The sequence below is a fragment of the Pantherophis guttatus genome, chromosome 8 (assembly GCF_059756535.1).
Source record: "Pantherophis guttatus breed Tessera chromosome 8, ASM5975653v1, whole genome shotgun sequence".
Lineage (NCBI taxonomy): Eukaryota > Metazoa > Chordata > Lepidosauria > Squamata > Colubridae > Pantherophis > Pantherophis guttatus.
The window spans coordinates 73,084,234-73,108,839 of record NC_142070.1 but is presented as its reverse complement, the minus strand read 5'-3'; the positions used below and the strand labels follow the sequence as shown (position 1 = coordinate 73,108,839).

Below are 24,606 nucleotides of genomic sequence, written 5' to 3'. Positions count from 1 at the left end.
TTTTTAAACAAGAGGGCCAATTCACGGTCCCTCAGAGTGTTGGGCGGCCGGACCGGCTGGATAGCGTGGCTAGGTGGTCATGTGACTAGGTGGACATGGCTAATTTAGCAACCCATTAAACAATACACACAAATTAAACTTTAATTTGTTATGCTACTGCAGGTTAGTTAAGGGATGTGGCTGCCTTGGGGTATGTGTGAGGGATTTCTGTGTGTGTGTGTGTGTGTGTGTGTGTGTGTGTGTGTGTGTGTGTGTGTCTTTCTCTCTCTCCCTCCTACCCTCTCCCTTTTTCTCTGGTGGCCAGGGAGTCAGTGCGTTCCGTTTTTGGCCTCCTTGCCCTCCAGAACCACTCTGCCGCCCAAAAAACGGGCCCGTTTTTGGCCTCCTGAGGCGTCTGCATGTCCCATTTTTGGCCTCCTCGCCCTCCAGGAGGCGGGTGGAGGCTGGCGGATAGGTGGGGCGATGAGGGTGGGGCAGCCCTCATGGTCCCGCGGGCCGTAGTTTGAGGACCCCTGCTCTTGCCTTTCCAGAGAGGCAACGGATATTATAACACACACCACTGGGGAAGAGCCCCCCCCCCCAGCATCTAAGGCCTGAACACAAGGCCTGAACCTTACCTGGTGAGCCGCTTAGGTGGAGGTCGCTCACCGAATTTCCTGTAGGGGAAAGGAAAAAAACAAGTCGTGAATTACAAAATGGGCATGAGATACAAGCAAAACGGATGCCGGCGTGTGCCAACTTGACTGTGGACTCTCTTTTCTCCATTCCTGACCTGTTTTGCCTAAGACAAAGCCAGGAGGATGGAAGCTGAAATGTTTTTCAAAAATTATTTCTTTCTGAGTGACCATTTTACCTGATGATGAGAATAAAAGCAAAGATAGTAGCAACAGGAATAGGAACCCTTGGGGGCAATCACAAAATATCTCGAGCAGGGGTGTCAAACTTGATTTCATTGAGGGCCACATCAGGGTTGTGTTTGACCTTGGAGGGGAGGGCAGGGGGGGGCATGGCCAACCCGATGTCACTCATGTTGGGGGCACCTATGGTGGCCAGAGAGCTCTGCCCGCAAAAACGGGCTCATGGGCTGTTTTCGGCTGGGATGGCCTCCTCCAACTGTCTGCCACAGTGGTGAAATTCCGCTGGATCTATCCGGCTGGTGTGATCTGGAAGGGCCAGCGGTGGGAGGCTCCGCCCATCCACCCACATGTCATCACATCCTGTTTTTGACCCTTTGCACATGCATGGAGGAAGCGTGCGTGCTCACATTTGCAATCCGGTAGCAAAGGTAAGTGCATTTTATCCCTGGTCTGTCAATGTAAACGGGGCTCAGGAGAGCCACACACAGCCCTCCCGAGCCCCGTTTTCGCTGGCAAAAGCACCACAGGCTGGTCCTTCTCTGTTTCCAGAGTGGCCCCCGCAGGCCAAATCTAAGCATCCCACTGGCCAGATGCGGATCGCGGGCCTTGAGTTTGACACCCCTGATCAAATGGTGATAGACAGGGGTGAAATAGTCCCGATTGGGACCGGATCGCCCGATCCGGTAGCGATGGCGGCGGGTGGTTCGGAGAACCGGTAGCAAAAGTCCCTGCCCCCCCCCCACAATGCCCAGCTGAGGTGCACGATCATCAGAGGCTTTTTTTTTTTTTTTACTTTTAAAAGCATTTTTTCTACAACCTCTTCTGAAGAAAAAATGCTTTTAAAAGTTAAAAAAAAAAGCCTTTGATGATCGCACGGCTCAGCTGGGATCATCAGAGGCTTTTCAAAGCATTTTTTTTCTGCAACCTCTTGGCCGAAGAGGTGGTAAAAAAAAAAATGCTTTGAAAAGCCTCTGGCAACTCCCAGCTGAGTTGCCTGATCGGCAGAGAGGTATTTTTTTTAAAAGCCTCTCTGACGATCCCAGCTGAGTTGCCTGATTGGCAGAGGCTTTTCAAAGCATTAGAAAAAATGCTTTGAAAAGTTAAAAAAAAAAAAAAATTGGCCACGTCCACCCAGTCACATTAACGCCCCCACACCAAGCCACGCTCCCAGAACCAGTAGTAACAAATTTTACATTTCACCCCTGGTGATAGAGCATCATTCAAACACCATCACCATTGACAAAATCCTCAATTACAAACGTCGGCTTAACTTGGAATGGCTTACGTCCAGCCCAAGCCCAAAGACGACACAGTGAGATCCAATGAAGTCCAGTTCTTTTATTTGCTTACACCTAATAGACAGAATCTTGACAGACTACAGCTATAACAACTAACTTAATAGATATCTCCTGGGAGAATCCTAGGGTGGGGCTATCCTGAATCTTTTCCACATTTCCTCATCCAGTTCTGGACTGTGCAGTCACTTCTTTTGAGCCCTCTCTTTGTACCGCTTCCTCCCTTGGAAGCCACAGAGCTATGGTTGATATTAAACACGCCTCCCCCCCCCACACACACACATACACACACTCCTTCTCCACCCGCATAGCTTACATCCTGCATCATGACCTGGGTACCTACGAGACCGTCTTTTGCCACCAATAGCCTCCCACCGACCAGTTCGTTCTCACAGGGAGGGACTACTCAGGGTACCGTCAGTCAAATTATGTCGACTGGCGACTCCCAGGGGGAGGGCCTTCTCTGTGGGGGCTCCAACCCTTTGGAATGAACTGCCCCCGGAGATATGGAATATCCCTGATCTCCGTGCTTTCCGCCGTGCCCTCAAGACCCTGATGTTCCAACAGGCGGGGCTAAACATACGAACATGTGAATGATTTTTTAAATGTTATCTAATTCTGGGTTTTATTTAATTGACCAAACTAAGTAATAATTTTAATTAGCATTTTTATGATGTTTGTGTGTCTATATTTTTCTTGACTGTACACCGCCTTGAGTCCTACGGGAGAAAGGCGGTATAGAAATATAATAAATAAATAAATAAATAAATAAATAAATAAATTTAATATTATCAAGCAACATCATCTGCCTATCCCAGGTTCATAGGAAGAACTCGACTAAATGCCGAATCTAACCATCTGGATGATTGTGTGAGCAACTATAATAAGAAGAAGCTACTATGGTATAGAGCCGTGATGGCGAACCTGTGGCATGGGTGCCAGAGGTGGCACGCACCACTCTCTCTGTGGGCACATGAGCTGTCGCCCCAGCTCAGCTCTGCCATGCATGTGTGCGCGCCTCCCATCAGCCAGCTGGTCTTCAGATCTCTGCTGCGCATGCGTGGGGTGCATGTGGGGGGACCTCACGTGCATGTGGGGGGTGGGGTGCATGCAGGGGGCATATGCGCATTGCATTTGGGGATTTGCGTGTGTGCGCGCATTCATGCACGTGCATGCTTTGGGCACTCGGTCTCAGGGTGGATAAAAATCAATGATTTTTTAAAAAAAATCAAAAAAAAATCAGATTTTTTAAATTTAAATTGGAATTTTTTGATTTAAATCGGATTTTTTTGATTTTTATCCAATTTATTTTAATAAAAAACTTTGGGGGTAAAAATCTATCGTAAGATAGTTTTCTATTTAAGATACATAAATAATTTAGTTTATTCAGCATGAATAGTTAGTTATGTAGCATGAGGCTGTATATTCTGCAACACTGGGACTATCGGTGAGTCAACAGTGGGTCAAAGGAGTAGCAGAGATGACAGTTGCTCTTTAAAAATTATGATTTAAATTGAGTTGATTTAAATCAAGCCTTTTTACTAGTGATTTAAATCATGATTTAAATTGTGATTTAAATCAACTCGATTTAAATCAAATCCACCCTGGTCCAGATCCTTCTGTATCTTGAGCCTATCTTCTGGAATGTTGGCTATTCCTGCCAGCTTGGTGTCATCTGCAAATTTGATGAGTTCCCCATCTATCCCCTCGTCCAAATCTTTGATGAAGATGTGGAAGAGCACTGGGCCTAAAACAGAGCCTTGGGGTACCCCACTGCATACTTCCCTCCATGTAGATGCAGTTCCATTGAGGACTACATGTTGAGTGCGGTTGGTCAGCCAATTTTAAAGTATTTTCTTTTTAACTGGAGGTCTCATCCAGTATCCAATGCAGTACTGTTATTCTTACGGCCTTCTAAATAATACTTTATAATTAGTTCAGAAACTAATCAGAGATTAACCCATCTTGGGTGAAGTTGGTGGAGCAACACAGGAAAGATTATCAGATTATCGTCAAATAGGAACTTCTGAGACAATAGCACATAACTATTACTAATCCTAATTGAAGATTAAAAGGTAAAGGTACTTCAGTGCAATCTGGAAGGTGTCAGGCATTACCTGATTCAAAAATCAATGGGATCAAGATTAGCTCTAATTAGCATCCAAGTTTAGTCAAGATAAATTAGATGCTTGCATATACTCAGCCTATCAAAGACTAGTAGATATCTAAAAACCAGCAGAGATTTCACAATTCTATCATTTTTAAGGTACCAGCCAGTTCACACACAAAAAAGGTCTGGTTACCTAGAGCAGGGGTCTCCAACCTTGGCAAATTTAAGACTTGTGGACTTCAACTCCCAGAATTCCACAAGTCTCAAACTTGCCAAGGTTGGAGACCCCTGACCTAGAGAAACCAAAGGAATAGTTTTATCCTCTTCAGCTCTATGGTAGGACAGAATGCAAGTGACTTTTAGATTGCTATAGTTCAGAGAGGCACCTTGGATGCCCAGCCAGATAGAAACTGATGCATCTGAGTATACAGCAGAGCAAAATGGTACTCAAATGTGTACAGGTAGTCCTTGACTTATGACCACAGCTGAGCCCAAAATTTGTGTTGCTAAGTGAGACATTTCTTAAGTGAGTTTTGCCGCATTTTATGACCTTTCTTGCCACAACTGTTAAGTGAATCACTTCAGAATATCCATCCACTACATGGGTATTCTTCCTTTCCTTCTTTCCTTTCCTTTCCTTTCCTTTCCTTTCCTTTCCTTTCCTTCTTCCCTTCCCTTCCCTTCCCTTCCCTTCCCTTCCCTTCCCTTCCCTTTCCTCTTCCCTTCCTTTCCTTTCCTTTCCTTCCCTTCATTTCCTTTCCCTTTCCCTTTCCCCTCCTTTTCTCCTTCCTTCCTTTCCTTCTTTCTCTCTTCCTTCCTTCCCTTCCTTCCTTCCTTTCTTTTTCTTCTCTCTCTCCCTCCCTCCCTCTTTTCTTTTCTTTTCTTTTCTTTCTTTCTCAAATTTAAGAATTGCCAACCTTCCTTACAGAGGGGCTTTGTGCAATGTAGGGGAAAAAAATGATTCCTGCTCAAGGAGCAGGTGACAGTCATGTCTAGGTTGGCCTCCATCTTTAATGGAAGTTACTCGTGGACATAAAAGCACTGAAGGACAGCAGACAGAATACTTAACATGTAGTGGGAAGATCAGGTTTCCGTTTCTCTCAAATCACAAGGAAACTTAGTAATCTCATTTTCAGATGAAAAGATCTCACATTAGCATTAGTCTTGTAGGTGGGGAAGAACCTATGAATCTAACACATTCTGCCTGAAGTCTTTAGAAAGTTTAGCAATTAAAGATGTTCTTGCATCATTTTTCTATTAGCATTCATCTGATACAAATGTAGTAAAAATCCTACAATTTTTGCAAGGTGTAGGTGAGAAAAGAATAAGGGTGCAAAAATTTCAGTATGTATTTCTATGTGTGTGTGTATGAAAAAACTACATATATACCTATAGATCTACCTGCACGCATACACACAAAAGCTACAGTCTGGTATTTTCTCCATTAAGCTATGCTAACCTTGTATGACCATGTCAACTCAGTCATTCCATGTAAGTTCAAGGACAGGCAAAACTGCACTTCACAGAACATTTAAAGGAAAGGATGTTCCAGCAAACTTTTTCCCCCTTTTAAAAGGTTCAAGGTTCCATGTACGACAATGGCTTCAGATCACTAATACAATATTACTAACTTTAGCTGATTTTTTTCTTTTTTTAAAAAAAGCTTACTTCATGGTAGGAAAGCTTTTAGGCATTCCCTCCCCAAAGTCCAATAAGGTGGCACACGGAGTCATATCAGTGGGTACATGATAGCCAATTTTCGGGCCTTCTGGGCCCACCTGAAGTAGGGAAACAGGCTGTTTCCGGCCTCCAGAGGGCCTCTGAGGGGGTGGGGTGGAGAAGGCCGTTTTCGCCCTCCCCAGGCTCCTAGAAAGACTCTAGAGCCTGGGGAGAGCAAAAAACGGGCCTTCCGGTTCTACCGGAAGTTGGCAAATGGACCGTTTCCAGCCTCCGGAGGGCCTCCGGGAGTGAGTGGGTAGGCCGTTTTCACCCTCCGCAGGCTCCTAGAGCCTGGGGAGGTGAAAAACGGGCCTACCGGGCCCACTGTGCCATTGCGTTCCAAAAGCGGGGGGAGTGCGGATGGGTTATGTGCACATGCGCGGGGGGCGGGGCAAATAGAATTATGGGTGTGGCCACACATGCACACGATCCCCCCCGCTTTTGGCCCGTGATGGCAAAAAGGTATGCCATTACTGGGCTAGAATTAAGCCCAATTGTAGCCACGCAGCCTGTTTTTGGCCTGGACAGCCTTCTGCAGTGCTTTGCTAGCCAAAATGAGGCATGCTGGGGCTACGTGAGGGCCGCCTGAGCCCCGTTTTGGCCAGCAAAGTGCTGCAGGAGGCTGGCCATCCTGTCTCCCCACATACCCCCACCTTGACCGGCTCGCAGAGAACTACAATGCTGATCCGGCCCTCGAAGAAATCCAGTTTGACACCCCTGGCTCATGTTGCATCCTGGCCCCCAGCCCTTAAAAGACCCCGGTGCTCTTTGTTTTGCAATACAGTTCAAACTAAATTTGGGGTGAACCGTGTGCTCAGTGGGTTTTTCATCTTCTGAATCAGAATCACAGCTGGGAGATTAACTAAATACAGACGGTCCTCAATTTACAACACAGTTCACTCAGCGACTGTTCAAAGTTTCATTGGCACTGAAAAAAGTTACTTATGACCATTTTTCACAATTACGACCTTTGCAGCCTCTCCATGATCACAGTGATCAAAATTTAGATGCTTGGCAACTGGTTCATACTTATGACTGCTGCTGTGTCCCAAGGTCATGCAATCCCGTTTTGTGACCTTCTGACAAGCACAGTCAATGGGGGAGCCGGATTCACTTAGCAACCGGGTTACTAACTTATCAACTGCAGTGATTCCCTTAACAACTGTGGCAAGAAAGGTCGAAAATGGGGCAAAACTCACTTAACAAATGTTTCACTTAACAACAGAAATGTTGGGCTCAATTGTGGTCGTAAGTTGAGGATTACCTGCATTTATTCATTCACTTTTTCATTCATCCCTTTTGTTTAGTTTCAATTCTAGGATACAGAATGATACTTAGTTTCAATTCTAGCGTATAGTTATTTTTAAGAGAGTTAGGAAATCACATTGTGGTATGATAGTTTTATTGAAGACAGAGATATAGAGAATATGATAGGATATGTAAGACTACAATATAATTCCTCATTTCAAGTCTGAAACTCCCGTAAATAAGAATTGCCGCAGCTATATGTGTCCTTGCTCAAAAAAGAGAACCCCTTATTTTTTAGGGCTGATCAGTTCAAGGGCCGTTGGAATATATGAAGCCGTAAGAACACCAAGCCAATCATTTTTTGTCCATGAAACCAAACGGGGCCACCATCTTTATCAGTAAACAGAATAATAATAACTTTATTGTCATTGTACGTGTATACACAGTATACCCATACAACAAAATTTACTTAATACCCAAAGACCAGGTCCAACACACATAACAATTCCCAAACACACTCCCACCCACCACAAATTCCCCACCCCTGAGCCACCCAAACATCCACACAACAGACCAAGTAGAAGGTCTAGGGGAGACATGATAGCAGTGTTCCAACATCTCAGGGGCTACCACGAAGAAGAGGGAGTCAACCTATTCTCCAATGCACCAAAAGGCAAGACAAGAAGCAATGGGTGGAAACTAATCAAGGAGAGAAGCAACCTAGAACTAAGGAGAAATTTCCTGACATTGAGAACAATTAATCAGTGGAAAGGCTTGCCTTCAGAAGTTGTAGATGCTCCATCACTGGAGGTTTTAAGAAGAGATTGGACAACCATTTGTCTGAAATGGTATAAGGCAGTGATGGCTAACCTTTTTGCCATCGTGTGCCAAAAGTACAGGGAGCGGGGGGGTCGCGGGTACGTGTGCCCACATCCATAATTCAATGCGCCCTGCCCTCCCGCGCATGTGCTCGTGACACCACCACCCCCATACTTCCCCCGGCTTTTGGCACACGATGGCCCAATGGGCCCATTTTTTCCCCTCCCCAGGCTCCAGAGGCTTTTCTAGGAGCCTGGGGAGGGCAAAAACAGCCTTCCCCATCCCCCCGGAGATCTTCCGGAGGCCAGAAACAGCCAGTTTCCCGACTTCCGGTGGGACCGGAAGGCCTGAAAATCAATTGGCTGGTGCACACATGCATGCTGGAGCTGAGCTAGGGCAACACTCGCGTGCCCACCAATATGGCTCCACGTGCCACCTGTGGCACCCGTGCCATAGGTTCGCCATCACGGGTATAAGGTTTCCTGCTTGACCATGGGGTTGGACTAGAAGACCTCCAAGATTCCTTTACAACTCTGTAATTCTGCTATTTAATTTGTACCACACCTTTTTACTTTGGTGAGCTGCAATTTCTTCCTCTGTTTAAAACCCTGGTCTCAGTAGATAGCAGCTGTTTAGCTGATTTTAGTCAGGGCTCATAAGCAAAACATTGCCTGACCTGGGCACTATTTGCTTAAGAATGTCAAGGCTGTAGGCTGAACGGGAAGTTGAAAACCATCCCGGAAGACGACAATGCCAGACCACTGTTTGTACCACAACCACAAAAATTACACAATTGGATCCATTAGTCACCAGGAATCAAGCACCACTCAAGGACTTTTTAATTTTTTAAAATCCATGAAATTAACTTCTGATACCACTTTTATTATTGTAACTGATAGCAAAAGCCTCTAATGCATTCTAAAAACTTGTTAACTGATCCTGCTATAATCCAGTTTGAGACAGACAGGCCCATCAATGCCAATCAGAAACGACCGTGTTTTCCCTGAAAATAAGAGCCCGTCTTATATTTTTTTGAACCCTGAAATAAGCGCTTGGCCTTATTGCCATGCGCTCAAAAGCCCGATTGGGCTTATTATCAGGGGAATGTCTTATTATGGGGGAAACTGGGTAGTATTCCATTTCACGAGTGCAGGTAGTGCTCGATTTACAACACATTTAGTGACTGTTTGAAGTTACGGCATTGAAAAAAGTGGCTTATGACCATTCTTTTCACACTTATGGCCTCTGCAGCATCCCCATGGTCACGTGATCAAAATCCAGACTCTTGGCAACTGGCCCACATTTTTTTTTTTTTAATTTGATTTATATGCCGCCCTTCTCCGGAGACTCAGGGTGGCTTACAATGTGTTTATGGCAATTGAAGAACCCAAGGGTCATGTGATCACCTTCTGACAAGCAAAGGGAAGCTGGATTCATTTATTGCAACTGTGTTACTAACTTAACGATTGCAGTGATTCACTTAACAACTTTGGCGAGAAAGGTCATAAAATGGGGGAAAAAAACCTCACTTAGCATCTCATTTAACAACAGAAATTTTGGGCTCAATTGTGGTCATAAGTCAAGGACCACCTGTACAAAGCAACATTGTCAACCACTGGATTCAACCCATCTGCACCTTTGCTTTGACAAAAACAGAGGCTGAAAAAGAAACTGTAGAATTGCCTGGAAATCAGTTAGAAGTAAAGGTTCCCCTCGCACATATGTGCTAGTCGATCCTGACTCTAGGGGGCGGTGCTCATCTCTGTTTCAAAGCCGAAGAGCCAGCGCTGTCCGAAGATGTCTCCGTGGTCATGTGGCCGGCATGACTCAACGCCAAAGGCGCACGGAACGCTGTTCCCTTCCCACCAAAGGTGGTCCCTATTTTTTCTACTTGCATTTTTTACCTGCTTTCGAACTGCTAGGTTGGCAGAAGCTGGGACAAGTAACTCACCCCATTACGCATCACTAGGGATTCTAAAACAGAATTCTTTTGAAAACTTCAATGGAACAATTACCCTGGTTTTATCGTATTTTGCATGCTTTGAATAATATTAAACATAATCACTTATCGTGGTTTTGGCCAAGATCAAGTGTAGTAATCATATCATAATACAAAGCATGGTTGAACGCAAAACGTTAATTAGAAATCTGCAGTGCAACACAGTTCCTCTTCAAGTTGCTGTACAGTAATCATAATCTCCACAACTGACTCAAAGATAGCATTCCCCCAAGATAATTGATGGGGGAAGTTGCAGTTTACTCAACTAAATACTCATAACTTACAACAGGCTAGGCAGAAATGGTTTGACCTTGCTTTATTAAAATGAAAAAAGCAATCAGTATTAATGCCATTATTAGAACAAATCCTACAAATAAATCTGAAAAATACACTGCTCAAAAAAATAAAGGGAACACAAGCAGAAGACATCCGAGATCTGAATGAATGAAATAGCCTTATTAAATACTTTGTTTGTTACATACAGTAGTTTTGTGTTCCCTTTAGTTGTTTGAGCAGTGTATAAACTACTGTATGTAAAGAACAACGTATTTAATATGGCTATTTCATTCATTCAGATCTCTGATGTCTTCTGCTTGTGTTCCCTTTATTTTTTTGAACAGTATATTAATATTTATTGTAGAAAGTTTCCCTTTAAAAACTGAATTACAGAGTCATCAGCTTGGGGACATAAAACAAAAGATACATGGCATTATCTATTCCCCCAAGGCTCAGATCGTATAAATCCCAGTGAGCATTTCAGACAAATTTCTGCCTTCATTTATTTTTCCCCATCCATGCAAGTCTCTCACTCCCATTCTCAAAAAACTCAAAAATATATGTACTGGACAGATTAATAACGTCTCTGGCAAAGATACCAAATGAGATCGTCCCATAAAAAGGAATTTCCTACCAAACAAATGTTGTCTTGGACGAAGAAAACCAGGAAAAATGCAGGACGGAGTTCCTAGCGCTTTCTGAGTTCGGCTGTTTGCTGGCATAGGTTTTGTTGCTGGATTACGGTAGGTAACATCTCCAGCGCACAATGCAAAATGCAGTGTATTGCCACATGGGGGAGCTTATACACCAAAGGAAGAGAGCATGCCAACAAAGCCAACTCTTTCGACATATAAAACAGAAATGCAAATATGTTCTTAACTGCAGAAAATCTCACTAAACTCAACTAGTTGTCCAGGGCTCTCAGGATAGGAATGATAAAAAAAAAATCTTATTTTCCCAATGATTTCGAATGTGCATTTTGGGGGTATTTTGGAGTAGGCTGGTTGCTTTTGAGAGCTTCCTGTTGCACATATCTAGCAGCAAGTTCTTCAAAATGATATATGATTCACTGGTATATTACCGACGTGCAATTATTTAATCTGCAGTCCAACATTCGGAAATTATTATTTTTCAACATTTGGGTTATTTGTTACACTGATACCTCACCATCAAATTTGAAATAAAGAGAGTTTAAAATTTAAACCTACAAGACCTACAGAACAATTCACCTGTCCTTTAGTGACCAAAGTTACAACAGCACTGAAAAAAGTGACTTATGACCGTTTTTCACACTTATGACCGTTGCGACATCCCCATGGTCACATTCAGATGTTTGACAACTGGTTCATATTTATGACGGGGTGGCAGTGTCCCAGGGTCATGCGATCCACCTTTTGTGACCGTCTGACAAGCAAAGTCAATAGGGAAGCCAGATTCACTTAACAACCATATTACTAATTTAACAACTGCAGTGATTCACTTAATAACGGTGGCAAGCAAAGTCATAAAATGGGGCAAAACTCACTTAACAACTGTCTTGCTTAGCTACCAGAAATTTTGGGCTCAATTGTGGTCATGAGGATTACCTGTATACCAAAATGGTTTCTTCCTGAGTGTAATAATATACTTATGAGAAGAAATATGACTGCTCCTATTATAGGACTTTTTGTACGTAAATATAACATAACATTGTCTGGAGTACAATATTAGGAAACGTAAAAGCAGATCCTGATCTAATGTTTCATCATATTCACACATTCAACAGACTTAAGTATCCACTTTAATGCATAAAGAAGGGTGACATTTCTCTCAGCCATGGAAATTTGAGAGTTACTTTGGGCGATCATTCTCTCCCAGTGTAACCCTTCACCACAAAGATTATAGTGGGAGAAAAGGTATTAGATATGCTGTCCTGAGTTTCTACTAATATACTATAATGTAATTGTTACAATATAACTCTTAAGAATGTATACATAATTAAATAACCTTAGAGTACCATTTATTCTCTTTATAAATAACTCAAGATGGCAAACATGCCTAATACTACTTTGTTCTATTTTTCTCACAACAATCCCGTGAGGTGCATTGAGCTGAGAGAGACCAAAGTCACCCAGCCGACTTTTATGCCTCTGGCAGGACTAGAACTCACCATCTCCTGGTTTCTAGCCTGATGCATTAACCATTAGACCCAACTGACTGTCCAATATAAATAATATATCTTAAATACTGAACTAAACCCCCTGCATTCACGTAACTTTCTTTTTTCAGCATTGATTTTAAGTTGCCTTCTTCTATGTTTTTTTCCCACTTGTCAGTCTAGCTTTTCACCCTGGGAATAAATACCATTCAAGTCCTAATCATAATGGACCCTGCTTAGCTTCAGCGATTCAGACCAGGTATTCAAGATGTCTCCACCGCTTAAATCCCGGTAGCCAATCAGAGAAATTTTTAATGATTTAATGAGAGCTATTAGAATGAGCTTTTAATACACATAATAAATGATACACAGACGCAACTATATAATTTCAAACTTTGAAGAGAATATATTTCTTGGTTTGGACTATCTCTAACCTCTTGAACCCTCGAGTTTCTATCTAAATAGCACTAAAATACCCACAAATCAATGTGCCCACCAAAACATTATAGTAAAACTGACAAAGTGATAGAGCCAGATTGGTCTGGTAGTTAAAGCAGGGAGGACCAGGGAGATATTTATTTATTGATTAGATTTGTGTGCTGCCCATCTCTCTCTAGGAGACTCTGGGCAGCTTACAAACATTAAAAGTTGGTAAACATCAAAACAATAAAATATATAATAACAAGAACAAAGGAACTTTAAGTCCACTCTCCATTATGGAAGCTCACTCGACCACTTTCACTTTCTTAGCCCCACTTACTTCACAGAGTTGTTATTGGAACTGGAGTGGGAACATTATGTAAGCTGCCCTGAATTGTAAATAAAGAAATCACATTTATGGAATACTACTCTGTCAAAGTGTCCAATATAATACAAAGAGAAACGTTTCACTGACAAAATATCAGTGAAGAATTAAAGCCCATACTCATCAAAAATCAAAATAAGTCTTAAATAAATGTTTGTCCTTTTCATCCTGCTTTCTTCAGTGAGGTTATCTAGGAGGTTACCCTATCCTTCTTAAAAAGCCATTGTTAAAATAAGTTCTTGAAGGCCTTTCCAGCATTCAGTAACAGCAACATACTGAAAATTCATGGAAGAAAACATATGTAAGGGTTACTAAACTTTTTCATCCAAGATTAATCTGCAATTATCTTTAAAGTGAAGCCATATCACACCATTACAAGTTTAAAGAACTTTACAAAAATGGCATTATTTTTTAAGATGAATATGCTTGTTTTAGAAAATATTTTACCAAAAAAAGTTCATTCTAGTCCTTTTGAATAAGTCTTTTTTTATTCCAAAATTTAAATATAATTAATTTGCTAACCATTTCTAATACTTTTATTTAGATGTTTGGTTTGTCCCATCAAAATGTCAATGAGTAACACATACAATCGTTACTGACATGCAACTACTACAACTAATGAAGGTGACTTAAAATATTTGTAAGAAAACTCAGCTTGAATGCTAGTAATTTCTAGAAAGACATGCACAATGACAATCAGGATATCTACGGTACTCTTGATATCCAAGACAAGAATGAAACTCAATTTTTTGAGCAAGGGAAGACTCTAAAGTAAGGAAAGTTTTTGATATAAGGCTACACAATCCCAGGCAATTCCAACTCTCATGAAATTCCCTTTGGAGGAATTCAACTACAAAATCATCTCTAACATCACTTCACGTTATGGCATAAATTCTTGTCAATTGTTTTTTTGGAAATAATGAAAAAGCTGCCTGATAAACCCTAGATTTTCTTTTCTAAGTGCAACCTCCTCTCATAAAAACACAGACCCCAGCTGTTAACAAAATTACCTCATTTCTTTGCTGTTACAGCCCTGGAATCAGCAAAGCTGCCTACCCCTGCAATAAAATATTGGGGAAAAAAATTCAGAGAGATTTGTAAGCTCTTTTGCTAGCTTGTACAACCGTGTTTATGTAGTCTCCAGAATGACTACCGAAATAAGCTTATCTATGTATTTTTAAAAACGCTTTCTTGGCTGTTCACCTGAGGGAAACGGATATAAGGCTCATGTAAGCAATTACTTACATCTACGGATTAATACTTAGAGACTAAAATGTTTTAAAATAAAGAGTGCAGTTTTTAAAAATGCTCCATTTAATGAAACCTGCTTCAATTATTTCTCAGAAAAGTGCAAGGATCCTCTATCTGGAGAAACAATTTATTTTTCAGATTTAATCTGACAGACACATATCTTTTTGTTTACAAATCTGAAGTTGCAACACATTGGCAGAAAGTAATTAATAGTTAGCTTTGCATTTCAACATAAGGAAACGTAGCAGAAAATACGCATCCTTTTTATATTCCTTGAAATTTACTAATAAAACTAAAGAGGATGTAAACACTCACTCGCCCGAGGGGGGGGGGGAGGTATGTCACTGTACCATAATGCCTTGAATGCTAGATAGAGAGAAACCTCACATTAAAATCTCAGTTCAGCTCAGGCTTAGGCTCTGAGCAAACTCAGCTCACGTCATAAGACTGCCATGATTCTGAACTGTTTTGCAGAAAGGTTAGATAGGAAGATAATATCTAGAATTCATAATTCACATGGCACTTTAAGGTTAACCCTTTCCCACACTATTTCTATACTATTCTGCCTAGAATGTTTCTAGCATAATCAAATCATTAGTGTAAACTGCTTAATAGAATGGGTGTAGGTGTTTAATGCTGTCCCTCAATACACAGCAAATTCCACAACTTATTAACAAGTTTGGCAAAGTCGCTAAACTAATTGTGACATCTTATAAGCCTGGCTTTCAATCAGAATCCTGAAGATTCCGAGCTTTTCAAAAAAAAACATATAACTTTACAGTTAGGAAAAACTCATTTCTTATCATGCACATCCCACTCAAGTTTCTGAAAGTTCATCTGATGTGGTGTGTGTGGCAAGGTTAACTTCCATAGGCATGAGCTGATGTTTGGTGTTTCTTCCTTTAAAAAAATCTCTCAAAATATAGGCATTTCAAATCACACGAATTATTTAGCAAACTGCCTGATTTGTTTTGCAAGTGAACATAATACATCAATTTAGATCTGTTGCATGTTCTGGGTCTACAGTAATTCAAACTACTGGCTTTAAAGCCAGACGCTCTTAAATAATTTGGATTCAGGAAACATGAAAGAATGTCTGTGCTATTAAGAAATGCTCCTTGTGATCAGATAGACCAGGATTTGTCAACCTTGGTCACTTTAAACTGCGTGGACTTCAACTCCCAGAATTCTCCAGTTAGCCATGCTGGCTGCGAAATTCTGGGAGCTGAAGTCCACACAGCTTAAAGAGGCCAAGGTTAAGAAACACTGACAGACTACTTGCTGGCCATCTGCTAAGAACATTGACATTTTTGAATAGTAAAGGGGGCTTTTACTGATGGTCCATGCACTATGGCATTATGAGAGAGATATGGCTATGTAAGTTATTTATGAATATATTTCTTGGACTTTTAACTGAAAGATTTCAGAAAGCCATTTATTTGGTTTTTTTTTAACTTTGTACTGATATAGGATATTTTTCATTATAAGCTACTCTTATAAAAGGTTGCCATTATGAAGGCATATAAGAAAAGTATTACACAAATATATCATGATAGGCTTTGAGACTCAGCATACTTAGATATGTTTAAGTATTTTAAAGATCAGATCAGGAAACTGCCACAGAAACACTACGAGCTGCTTTATTCTACTATGAGTGAGTTTTATAAATTCTCTAGTTTTCTCTGCAAAACTACCTAAGCTTTTCACTATGATCCCTGCAAATGTTCAGGAGTAGCAACATCCAAAGATGAGAAGTGGCATCAAATGATTTTTATTTTTCTTAATCTGTCTTCCTAAACATCAGACTGGCAATATTTGTCATGTTTATGCTATCGTCCCTCCTCAAGTGCCGAAATTTCATAAGCTCTAACTGCCAGTCTATTTTTCAATCCTTTTCCTTTTTTGAAATGGTTTTTTTTTCAATTGACTGTTTAATAAAATATTCAGATTTTCTATGAAATTGGCACTATGAAGATTTTCTGTGACTTATTGGCAATATGTGTTTTAATATCTCATTTACAGAATAAAAGATGCCAAAAGCATTGTGTTTTGAAAACAGCTAATGAAGTCCAACCCACAACTGAAAAAACAAGGAAAGGAACAATTATTAATGTAGTATAAATGTGTTTGCAAGATGACTTTTTTCAAATGGGCAAATTCTGTGAATTTATCTTAAAGTGCTTAATTTGGAAAGCACTATGAACTGCTTTATCCTACCATCAGGCAGTATTCTAAACTGCCATCTTTTTTGCAAAGCTAAGCTTTTCTTCACAATCCCTGCAAATGTTCAGGAATAACATCCAAACAACCATTTCGTAAGAACCTTAGAAAGCACTAGAACAAAACAATACTTCAGCCAGCAACAGATTTAACCGTCATGTTTATGGCAACAAATATGGGATTTCCCCAACTCCCACATATAATCTATTTAAAGTGTGATAATTATCCATTTAGTTGCGATATCAGTAATTAACAAAACAGCAAACAGTCTATTTTATGTTGAGACATAACTTCAAAGTCTGTTTTATTTGGTTATCTTAACTTTTGGTACCCAAGGACATGATTTCAAATTAGAAAAAAAAAAATTGTGACTATTTTTTTAAAGAGGAAAGTACAAGACCAATGGACAACCATAAATAAGAGAGATAAGAATTCCTTTTAACAAAAGTGTTACAAGTAACAAAACTGAGCACGGAACTATTACTACAGTGGACAACACAGAATCAGCAAGTGATGACAGTCCTAATAAGCAACCACAGCATACTAATTTTTGCAGAAATTAATATTTATATCACAGAGACAACTTCACATATTTTGAAAAGGTTTCCGAGGAAGACAACTACAGTAAGCAGCAAATCATGCTCTCCATCACTGAAAAGTAAGTACTTTCAGGTGATAGATGCTGATTGAACCACCTTTTATTTATAACAAGCAACGAGAGCTCTAAATAGAAAAACAAAAATCGAGATCCAATCCCCAACTCTCATCTCAATATATTTTAAGGCTCCAAATGTTATATACTACTGGTATTTGCAGAAGCAATAATATTTATAGAGAAGAAGTTGGGGAAGAAACACAAAACAAGAGGAGGCAGCCATTTCTGCTTGATATAAAAGAGAACCCCTACATTTCAGTGTGGAACATGTATGTGACCCCAAACTGTCCTTGCGGAGTAATCTCCCATTATTACTACATCTGTCAAATTTGTCTGAAACCCAATTTCAGGGAAGCAGCTCAGCCCTTAAAACAGGTTACCAACCTGCTGCAGGAAAGATGGGGAAACTAACCACATTATGCAACCGATGTGACCCATTACAGCCAGATAATTATAGGGCTGAAATGACAGCTCTCCCTTCAGAAAAGCCTTCCTATAGGAGTCTTCCTATAGAAACTCACACCATCCGAAGTGAGCCACGCCTCCCCTAAGATTTCATTGATTGGTTAATAAAGTTTACCATGGTCCGCATGCTTATTATAGAACAGAAGAGGAGTTGGGAAGGGATCTTGTAGGTCATCTAGTCCAACCCCACCCCACCTGCCCAAGCAGGAGACCCTACACACCATCTAAAGTGAGTCACGCCTCCCCTAAACTTTCATTATTGATGGTTAATGAACTTTACCATGGTCCGGATGCTCAATTATAGAACAGGACAGAAGAAGAGAGTTGGGAAGGGACCCTGTAGGTCATCTAGTCCAACCCCACCCCACCTGCCCAAGCAGGAAAACCCTACACCATTTCTGACAGATGGCAGTCCAGTCTCTCCTTGAAAAGCTTCCAGTGCAGGGAAATCGAGGCCACCCAACTGTCCAAAGACAACAAACGAGCAGAGAAGGAGCTAAAGAAACTCCCCAAAGGGGGAAAAGGAACGTTGTAGGACGGACACACACACACAAACGCTTTTTGAGTGTAAAAACAAAACAAATTTAAAAAAATAATAAAAAAAATAGGCGGCACAAGCCAGGACTCCCAAAAAGCGAAGGTTTTTGACACGGTGCAAGTGTGTCTCTGAGGCGTGGGGGGGGCAGACAGACACAGCCCCCCCATGTCTCTCTCAAGCCGGCCTCCCTCACAGGGTTGGCGTTTTGCAGGAGGAAAAGGGCTGCCTTCTAAAGCCCAGGGAGGAACCCCCCTCAGCAAAATAAATAAATAAAAACAATACCCCCCAAAAAAAGAAAGAGAGAAGCGGTTTCACGTGTCTGCGCCTTCACACGTTCTCGCCCTCGCGCGAGAGCTCCGGCCGCCCCAAACCTCCGCGGGGGCCCGGTCCTCGGGAAATGACCTCCCCCCCCCACACCTCCACGAACTCCTCAGCTTCCACGAGCCCGTGACGCGGACTCCCGCCCGGCCGGTCGGTCCTCTGAGGGAAGGAACCTCTCCCCCCCCCACCACCACCACCCCGGGGGAAGAGGAGGAAAGCGGGGTGTCCCCCAAACAGGGAAGGCCTCGCGCGTCCCACGCCGCCGCCGGCCGAGGAGAGGCCGGCGGGAGGCCAAAAGCCCCGGGGGTCTCGCGTGAGGGGAGGACGAGGCGACTCCGGAGCAACCGTCCCGCGCGCAGCCACCACTGCCCCCCCCCCCCGTACTTACCCTGTCACAACAGGCGCCATCTTCCACAAACTCTCGCCAAAACTCCTACTCTCGCGAGAGGCGGCCCAGGGGGCCTGCCGCGCGCGCGCCTGCGTGAGGGCATACGAGTGCGCGAGCTGCCGCGCGAGCGGGTGCATCCTCCTTTCCTTCCTTTCCCTCCCGCTCCGCCAAAGTGGCCGGGAGGCAACGCGCACGCGCGAGCTTTATTATTATTATTATTTTAAAAAAAAAGAAGGGCGGGGCTAAGAGGGGGGAAGAGGAGAACGCCGAGTTCGGTCCCGCCCACTCCTTTACTTACAGGGCTTTGCTCCCCGGCTGTCTGTCTGTCTGTCTGTCTCTCTCTCTCTCTCTGTCTCCCCTTCAGGCTGAGGCGCAACAGGCGTGGGAACTGGGCTCCCATGTCTCGCGAGACGAAGGGAGCAGCCGGGCGGGAGAGCCAAAGGGATTCCCCCTGATCGCCGACCCGGCGTAGTTAAATCGGTAGGGGGTGGGGGGAGGGGGGAGAGCGGGACGTACCATTCACCCGCGATTGGAGGGGGGGCTGCGAGGAATTATGTGCCGAAAGAAATTATGTGCGGGACGGGAGCATTTCGGGGAAAGCAAAGGGGGGCGGCAGTTCGTGACTGAATGTGATTTGAAAAAAATAAAAATAGAGAAGTTGAAAAATAAAAATAGAAGAATATATAAAATAAAATATTTTTTTTTATTTTTATAAAATAAAATTATTTTTATAAAATAAAAGAATATATAAAATAAAAACAGAAGAACGATGAAAAGTTTCCACAAACAAGAATGAAATACCAAGGCAAAAAAATGACTGATCTGTAGTAATAATAATAATAATAATAATAATAATAATAATAATAATAATAATAATAATAATAATAATTTTTGAATTTTCAGTTGACTGAGTTTCATGTTTAATGACGAAAGTAAATAATAATACATTTTAAATATTCAGTTGAGTTTCATGTTTAATGAATAAAAGTATAATAATAAATAAATTTAAGGTTGCCAGGTGTCCACTATTTGAGCGGACAGTCTGCTTTTTTCACATTATGTTCACTATTTTTTTTTCACAAAATAGTGGACATTTTTTTATTTTAAGTGATTATTTTAATACGTGTTAAAATGTTTGTAAGAAAATATATAATTTAATCGTAAATTTTTTTTTATTTTTTTACTACTTAACACCCCCCCCCCTCCGTTTGTCCGCTATTTTTTGGAAGCAGACCTGGCAACCCTATATAATATCAAGGCAAAAATAAAAGAATGAACCAGCCTCTTCAAAAGTCAGATCAGAAAGGAAAGAAGAAAAATAAAATCAAATGAATAAACAATATAAAAGTGAAAACAAAGCAACGTTTAAAAAAATATGAACACAAAGTGAGAAAAATAAAGGGAGTGCAGAGTAGAGAGTTTTTTTAAAAAAAATACCCAACCAAATTAGCAAAATGAGCCACATCTCTTCAACCTGGCATTTTTGCATCCAAATTAAATTGGGGACATCCCCGAGAGACTTGTTAGTTGCTGGCTTTCAAAAGCATCAAAATGCAATTCTCCGAATTGAGTGTTCCTCTTTAAAAAAGGGTTTTTTCCCCTCCGCTTTCTGTTTCGTCTTCAATTTGTGCATTTCTTGGTGGTCTCCTTTGAGTTCATCTCGGGCTCTGTCTGGCTTTTTGGAAACCAGCCGACATTAACCCAAGGCTGCTGTGGACAGGGAAATTAGTGCACCGTATTTCCTAGATGTAAAGTAGTCCTCCACTTACGACAGTTCATTTAATGACCATTTGAAATGACAGCGGCACTGAAAAAAGTGACTTATGACCGGTTTTCACACTTACAACCGTTGCAATATCCCCAGGATCACGTGATTAAAATTCAGATTCTTGGCAACTGACTCACACTTATGACCGTTGCAGTGTCCCGGGGCCATGTGATTTGGTCCCTTGTCAACTGATTCATATTTATGACGGTTGCAGTCTCCTGGCGTCACGTGATCCCCCTTCTACGACCTTCTTACAAACAAAGCCAAAGAGGAAACTAGATTCACTTTACAACTGTGTGTCTCCACCCCTAGAAGAATGAAATATTTTTGGAAATATTAAGAGGCAGAATATTATATTTCCCAAAGGAGAAATGGAGAAACATGTTCTTAGAGGCAGAAAGCAGCCCCCAGCCTTTCTTGATAGCCCACAGCAGATGCCAGCACTTAAGGAGACAACAAACTTATTGAAAAAGGAATCCAACTATCTAGATGGCACCATTCATAAGCAAAGCAAATACTGCCTGCAGCAGTCCATTAGAGAAAGTAATTTCGACAGCTAACAGAAGTAAAATAATAGGATTAGAGCAAGCAGCCCCTCACCCAACACAGGACAAAGCCATCAGCCACAAAAAAGAATTACCCACCACCATTTAGCAAAAGACACAAGCCTCTTCATTGCACAACTGCCAGAAGAGTTCAAAATTCAAAGTCACAGAAACCTATAAAGATCCTTCCACTCATTCAACCATTTGGGTCAACTGTCCCAGAACCACATGCTGCGTCATCAATCAACCAACTTCCTTTCCAATCGGCCTCCATGTTATTTCCAGCGTCTTTCTCTCAGCTTGGAACTGAATCCGATGGATTTTCCTTCCAAGACAACCGCATTACTAATTTAACAAGCTGCAGGGATTCACTTAATCACGGTGGCAAGAATGGTCGTAGAATGGGGCAAAAACTCCCTCAACAAACGTCTCTTGTTTAGCCTCGATTTACAAGTTGTGCTTGTAAATCGAGGGCTGCCTGTATTGTAGACCTTGGAGAATTTCATTGGGCAGGAATGGCAAAACAGCCATTTCTACTGGTTTTGCCCTAACCACGTCCAGTCTGAAAGACCAGATCCGCCCGTGAATCTGATCCAATTCAACTGAATTATTGCTAAAAGCCTTATGCACAGGAATCTTCTGACTTAATGATTATCACTTGCTTGGATTTAGATAATGGAATTCAAGGGAGGTTGGACTTAGTTCGCTACGTAGGGATTCTAGCAGGGGTGAAATCCAGCAGGTTCTGACAGGTTCTGGCGAACCGGTAGCGGAAAGTTCGAGTAGTTCAGAGAACCGGCAAATACCACCTCTGGCTGGCCCAAGAGTGGGGTGGGAATGGAGATTTTGCAATATCCTTCCCCCAGGAGTGAGGAGGGAATGGGGATTTTGCAGTATCCTTCCCCTGGAGTGGGGTGGGGATGGAGATTTTGCAGTATCCTTCCCCTGCCACGCCCACCAAGCCACACCACGCCCACAAAGCAGAACCGGTAGTAAAAAAAAAATTGAATTTCACCGCTGGATTCTAGGCCGATCCCACTTTGGCTCCTTTCAGAAGTCCCCATGTTCTACTACACCTATACAGCCATTAGCTTAAAAATAGGTCTGGATAGTGCCATGATGGCACGCGTGCCAGAGGAAGCACATGGAACCCTCTCTGTGGGCACACATGCCATCGCCAGCTGTTCTTCTGGTTTAAAACCTCTTTCCAATCAGCCTCCATGTTTCCAGTGTGTTTCTCCCTACTTGGAACTGAGCCAGATGGATATTTTTTCCAACACCTTCATTCGTGAAAAACAGTTTTATTTGTTTCTCCTAACTTTGCATCCATTACAACAGTACATGGAAGAATCTTCCCTATAATACTTATGCACGAATTCCTTAAAGCAAAGTCATTCTTGGAAAATGATGCTATGTATGCTATTTCAACTCAGCTAAGTATGAATGATGTCTGGATGCCTGCCACCATCTGTCTCTAGATGATAACTCCAATGTGCTTCAAAATCCTGCTGTTGCAGCTCTAATTATTATTATTATTTTTTTTAAGTTGGAACAGCCCTCTTCTTGAACTTTCAAATAATTGCAACACAGATCCATGTTCAAAACAGAATTTTATTACTTTCAACAGGTGTGTCAAACTTATTTTTAAATCAGCATGAGATACGTCATAGTAGAATTATATTTACAGAATTATACATAGGATATCCACTGATATTGCCCTTATGTTAAAAAAAATATGAAATGAAATGAAAGTGGTGAAATTCAATTTTTTTTACTACCGGTTCTGTGGGCATGGCTTAGTGGGTGTGGCTTGGCTTGGTGGGCGTGGCAGGGAAAGATACTGCAAAATCTCCATTCCCACCCCACTCTAGGGGAAGGATACTGCAAAATCCCTATTCCCTTCCCACTCCTGAGGGAAATCAAAATCTCCTGCAAAATCTCCATTCCCACCCCACTCTGGGACCAGCCAGAGGTGGTATTTGCCGGCTCTCCGAACTACTCAAAATTTCCACTACAGGTTCTCCGAACTACTCAAAATTTCTGCTACCGGTTCTCCGAACTACTTAAAATTTCCGCTACCGGTTCTGCAAACTACTCAAAATTTCCGCTACCGGTTCTCCAAACTGCTCAAAATTTCCACTACTGGTTCACTGTCAGAACCTGCTAGATTTCACCACTGTCTTTACCTACTATAAGCCTGAGTATGTTTTTTCTTAAATGGTGTTTTTAGAAAGAAAAAGACATAAGTAATATGAAGGATAAATTACAGCAGCATCTGTTAAAAGATCGGCTCCACCAAGGATGGTCATTAGTGGTGGTATTCAGCCGGTTCGGGCGAACCGGTAGTGGCGACCTGCAGATGGGCCAGCCCACCCGCTCCAGCACTATGCCATCTTATTCAGCCACATTTTCTAAGCCATCACCTCTGGCTGGCCCCAGAGTGGGGTGGGAATGGAGATTTTGCAGTATCCTTCCCCTGGAGTGGGGTGGGAATGGAGATTTTGCAGTATCCTTCCCCTGGAGTGGGGTGGGAATGGAGATTTTGCAGTATCCTTCCCCTGCCACGCCCACCAAACCACGCCCACAAAGGGGAAAAATTTTGAATTTCACCCCTGGTTAATCCTTTTTATATACGTTGAGTTCCCTTTTAACACCATCAAACTTGGCTGCTATGGTATCACCACAATTGCTGGCAGTGAATTCCAGCATTTAATTATGCAAAAAAAAAAAAGAGGAGGTTACGGTTTAGCAAGCAGTAGGAATTCAAAGACCAAGAATTAAAAATATCTAGGGGTTTCTTTGCCCTATACAAGGGGAAAAACCTTCCCTTCAAAGGCCAAAAATATACTGTACCGCTGTTCTGAAAGCAACAGAGGTTTGGGGGGGGGCAGCAGAAACATCAAAGCCTTCTCTAAAAACACCGTAAAATGTTTCGCAATCCAAGAGAGAAAAAAATAGGAAACACTATTTGTGCTGAACTTCAGGAACAGTTAGGAGGGCATCGAATCTGCCATGCCAAAACTTTAGAAACAGGGTACCAGATTTAGGCTGCAAAAATACCGAAGACCACTAGATGGGAGCAGAGAGTGAGTGGTTCCTCTGTTTCTTTCTTGGTCATTTAAATTTAGGCAGCCTTTTATCTTTAAAGGAAGGGACGCGGTGGTTCAGTGGCTAAGACACTGAGCTTGTC

The 24,606-nt window shown here is 42.0% G+C and overlaps 1 protein-coding gene across 5 annotated transcripts in view; it reads right to left on the bottom strand.

Annotated features, from left to right (window-relative positions):
- RBPJ (recombination signal binding protein for immunoglobulin kappa J region) overlaps nucleotides 1-19,628 on the bottom strand; it is a 40,576-nt gene extending 20,948 nt beyond the window's left edge. The window contains exons 1-2 of one of the 5 annotated variants that reach the window (XM_034411308.3): nucleotides 19,402-19,628; nucleotides 618-656 (exon numbers count right to left, since the gene is read on the bottom strand). Coding sequence is in view for 2 of the 5 variants with exons in the window: in XM_034411309.3 (XP_034267200.1) it covers nucleotides 618-656; nucleotides 19,104-19,123 (59 nt within the window). In the remaining 3 variants the exon portion in view is untranslated. Of the gene's footprint in view, nucleotides 1-617; nucleotides 657-10,957; nucleotides 11,019-14,275; nucleotides 14,382-18,909; nucleotides 19,161-19,401 lie in introns of those variants that run through there. The other 4 variants (XM_034411311.3, XM_034411309.3, XM_034411310.3 and 1 more) reach the window with 4 other exon arrangements.
- Between the last annotated feature and the right edge of the window lie 4,978 nt (nucleotides 19,629-24,606).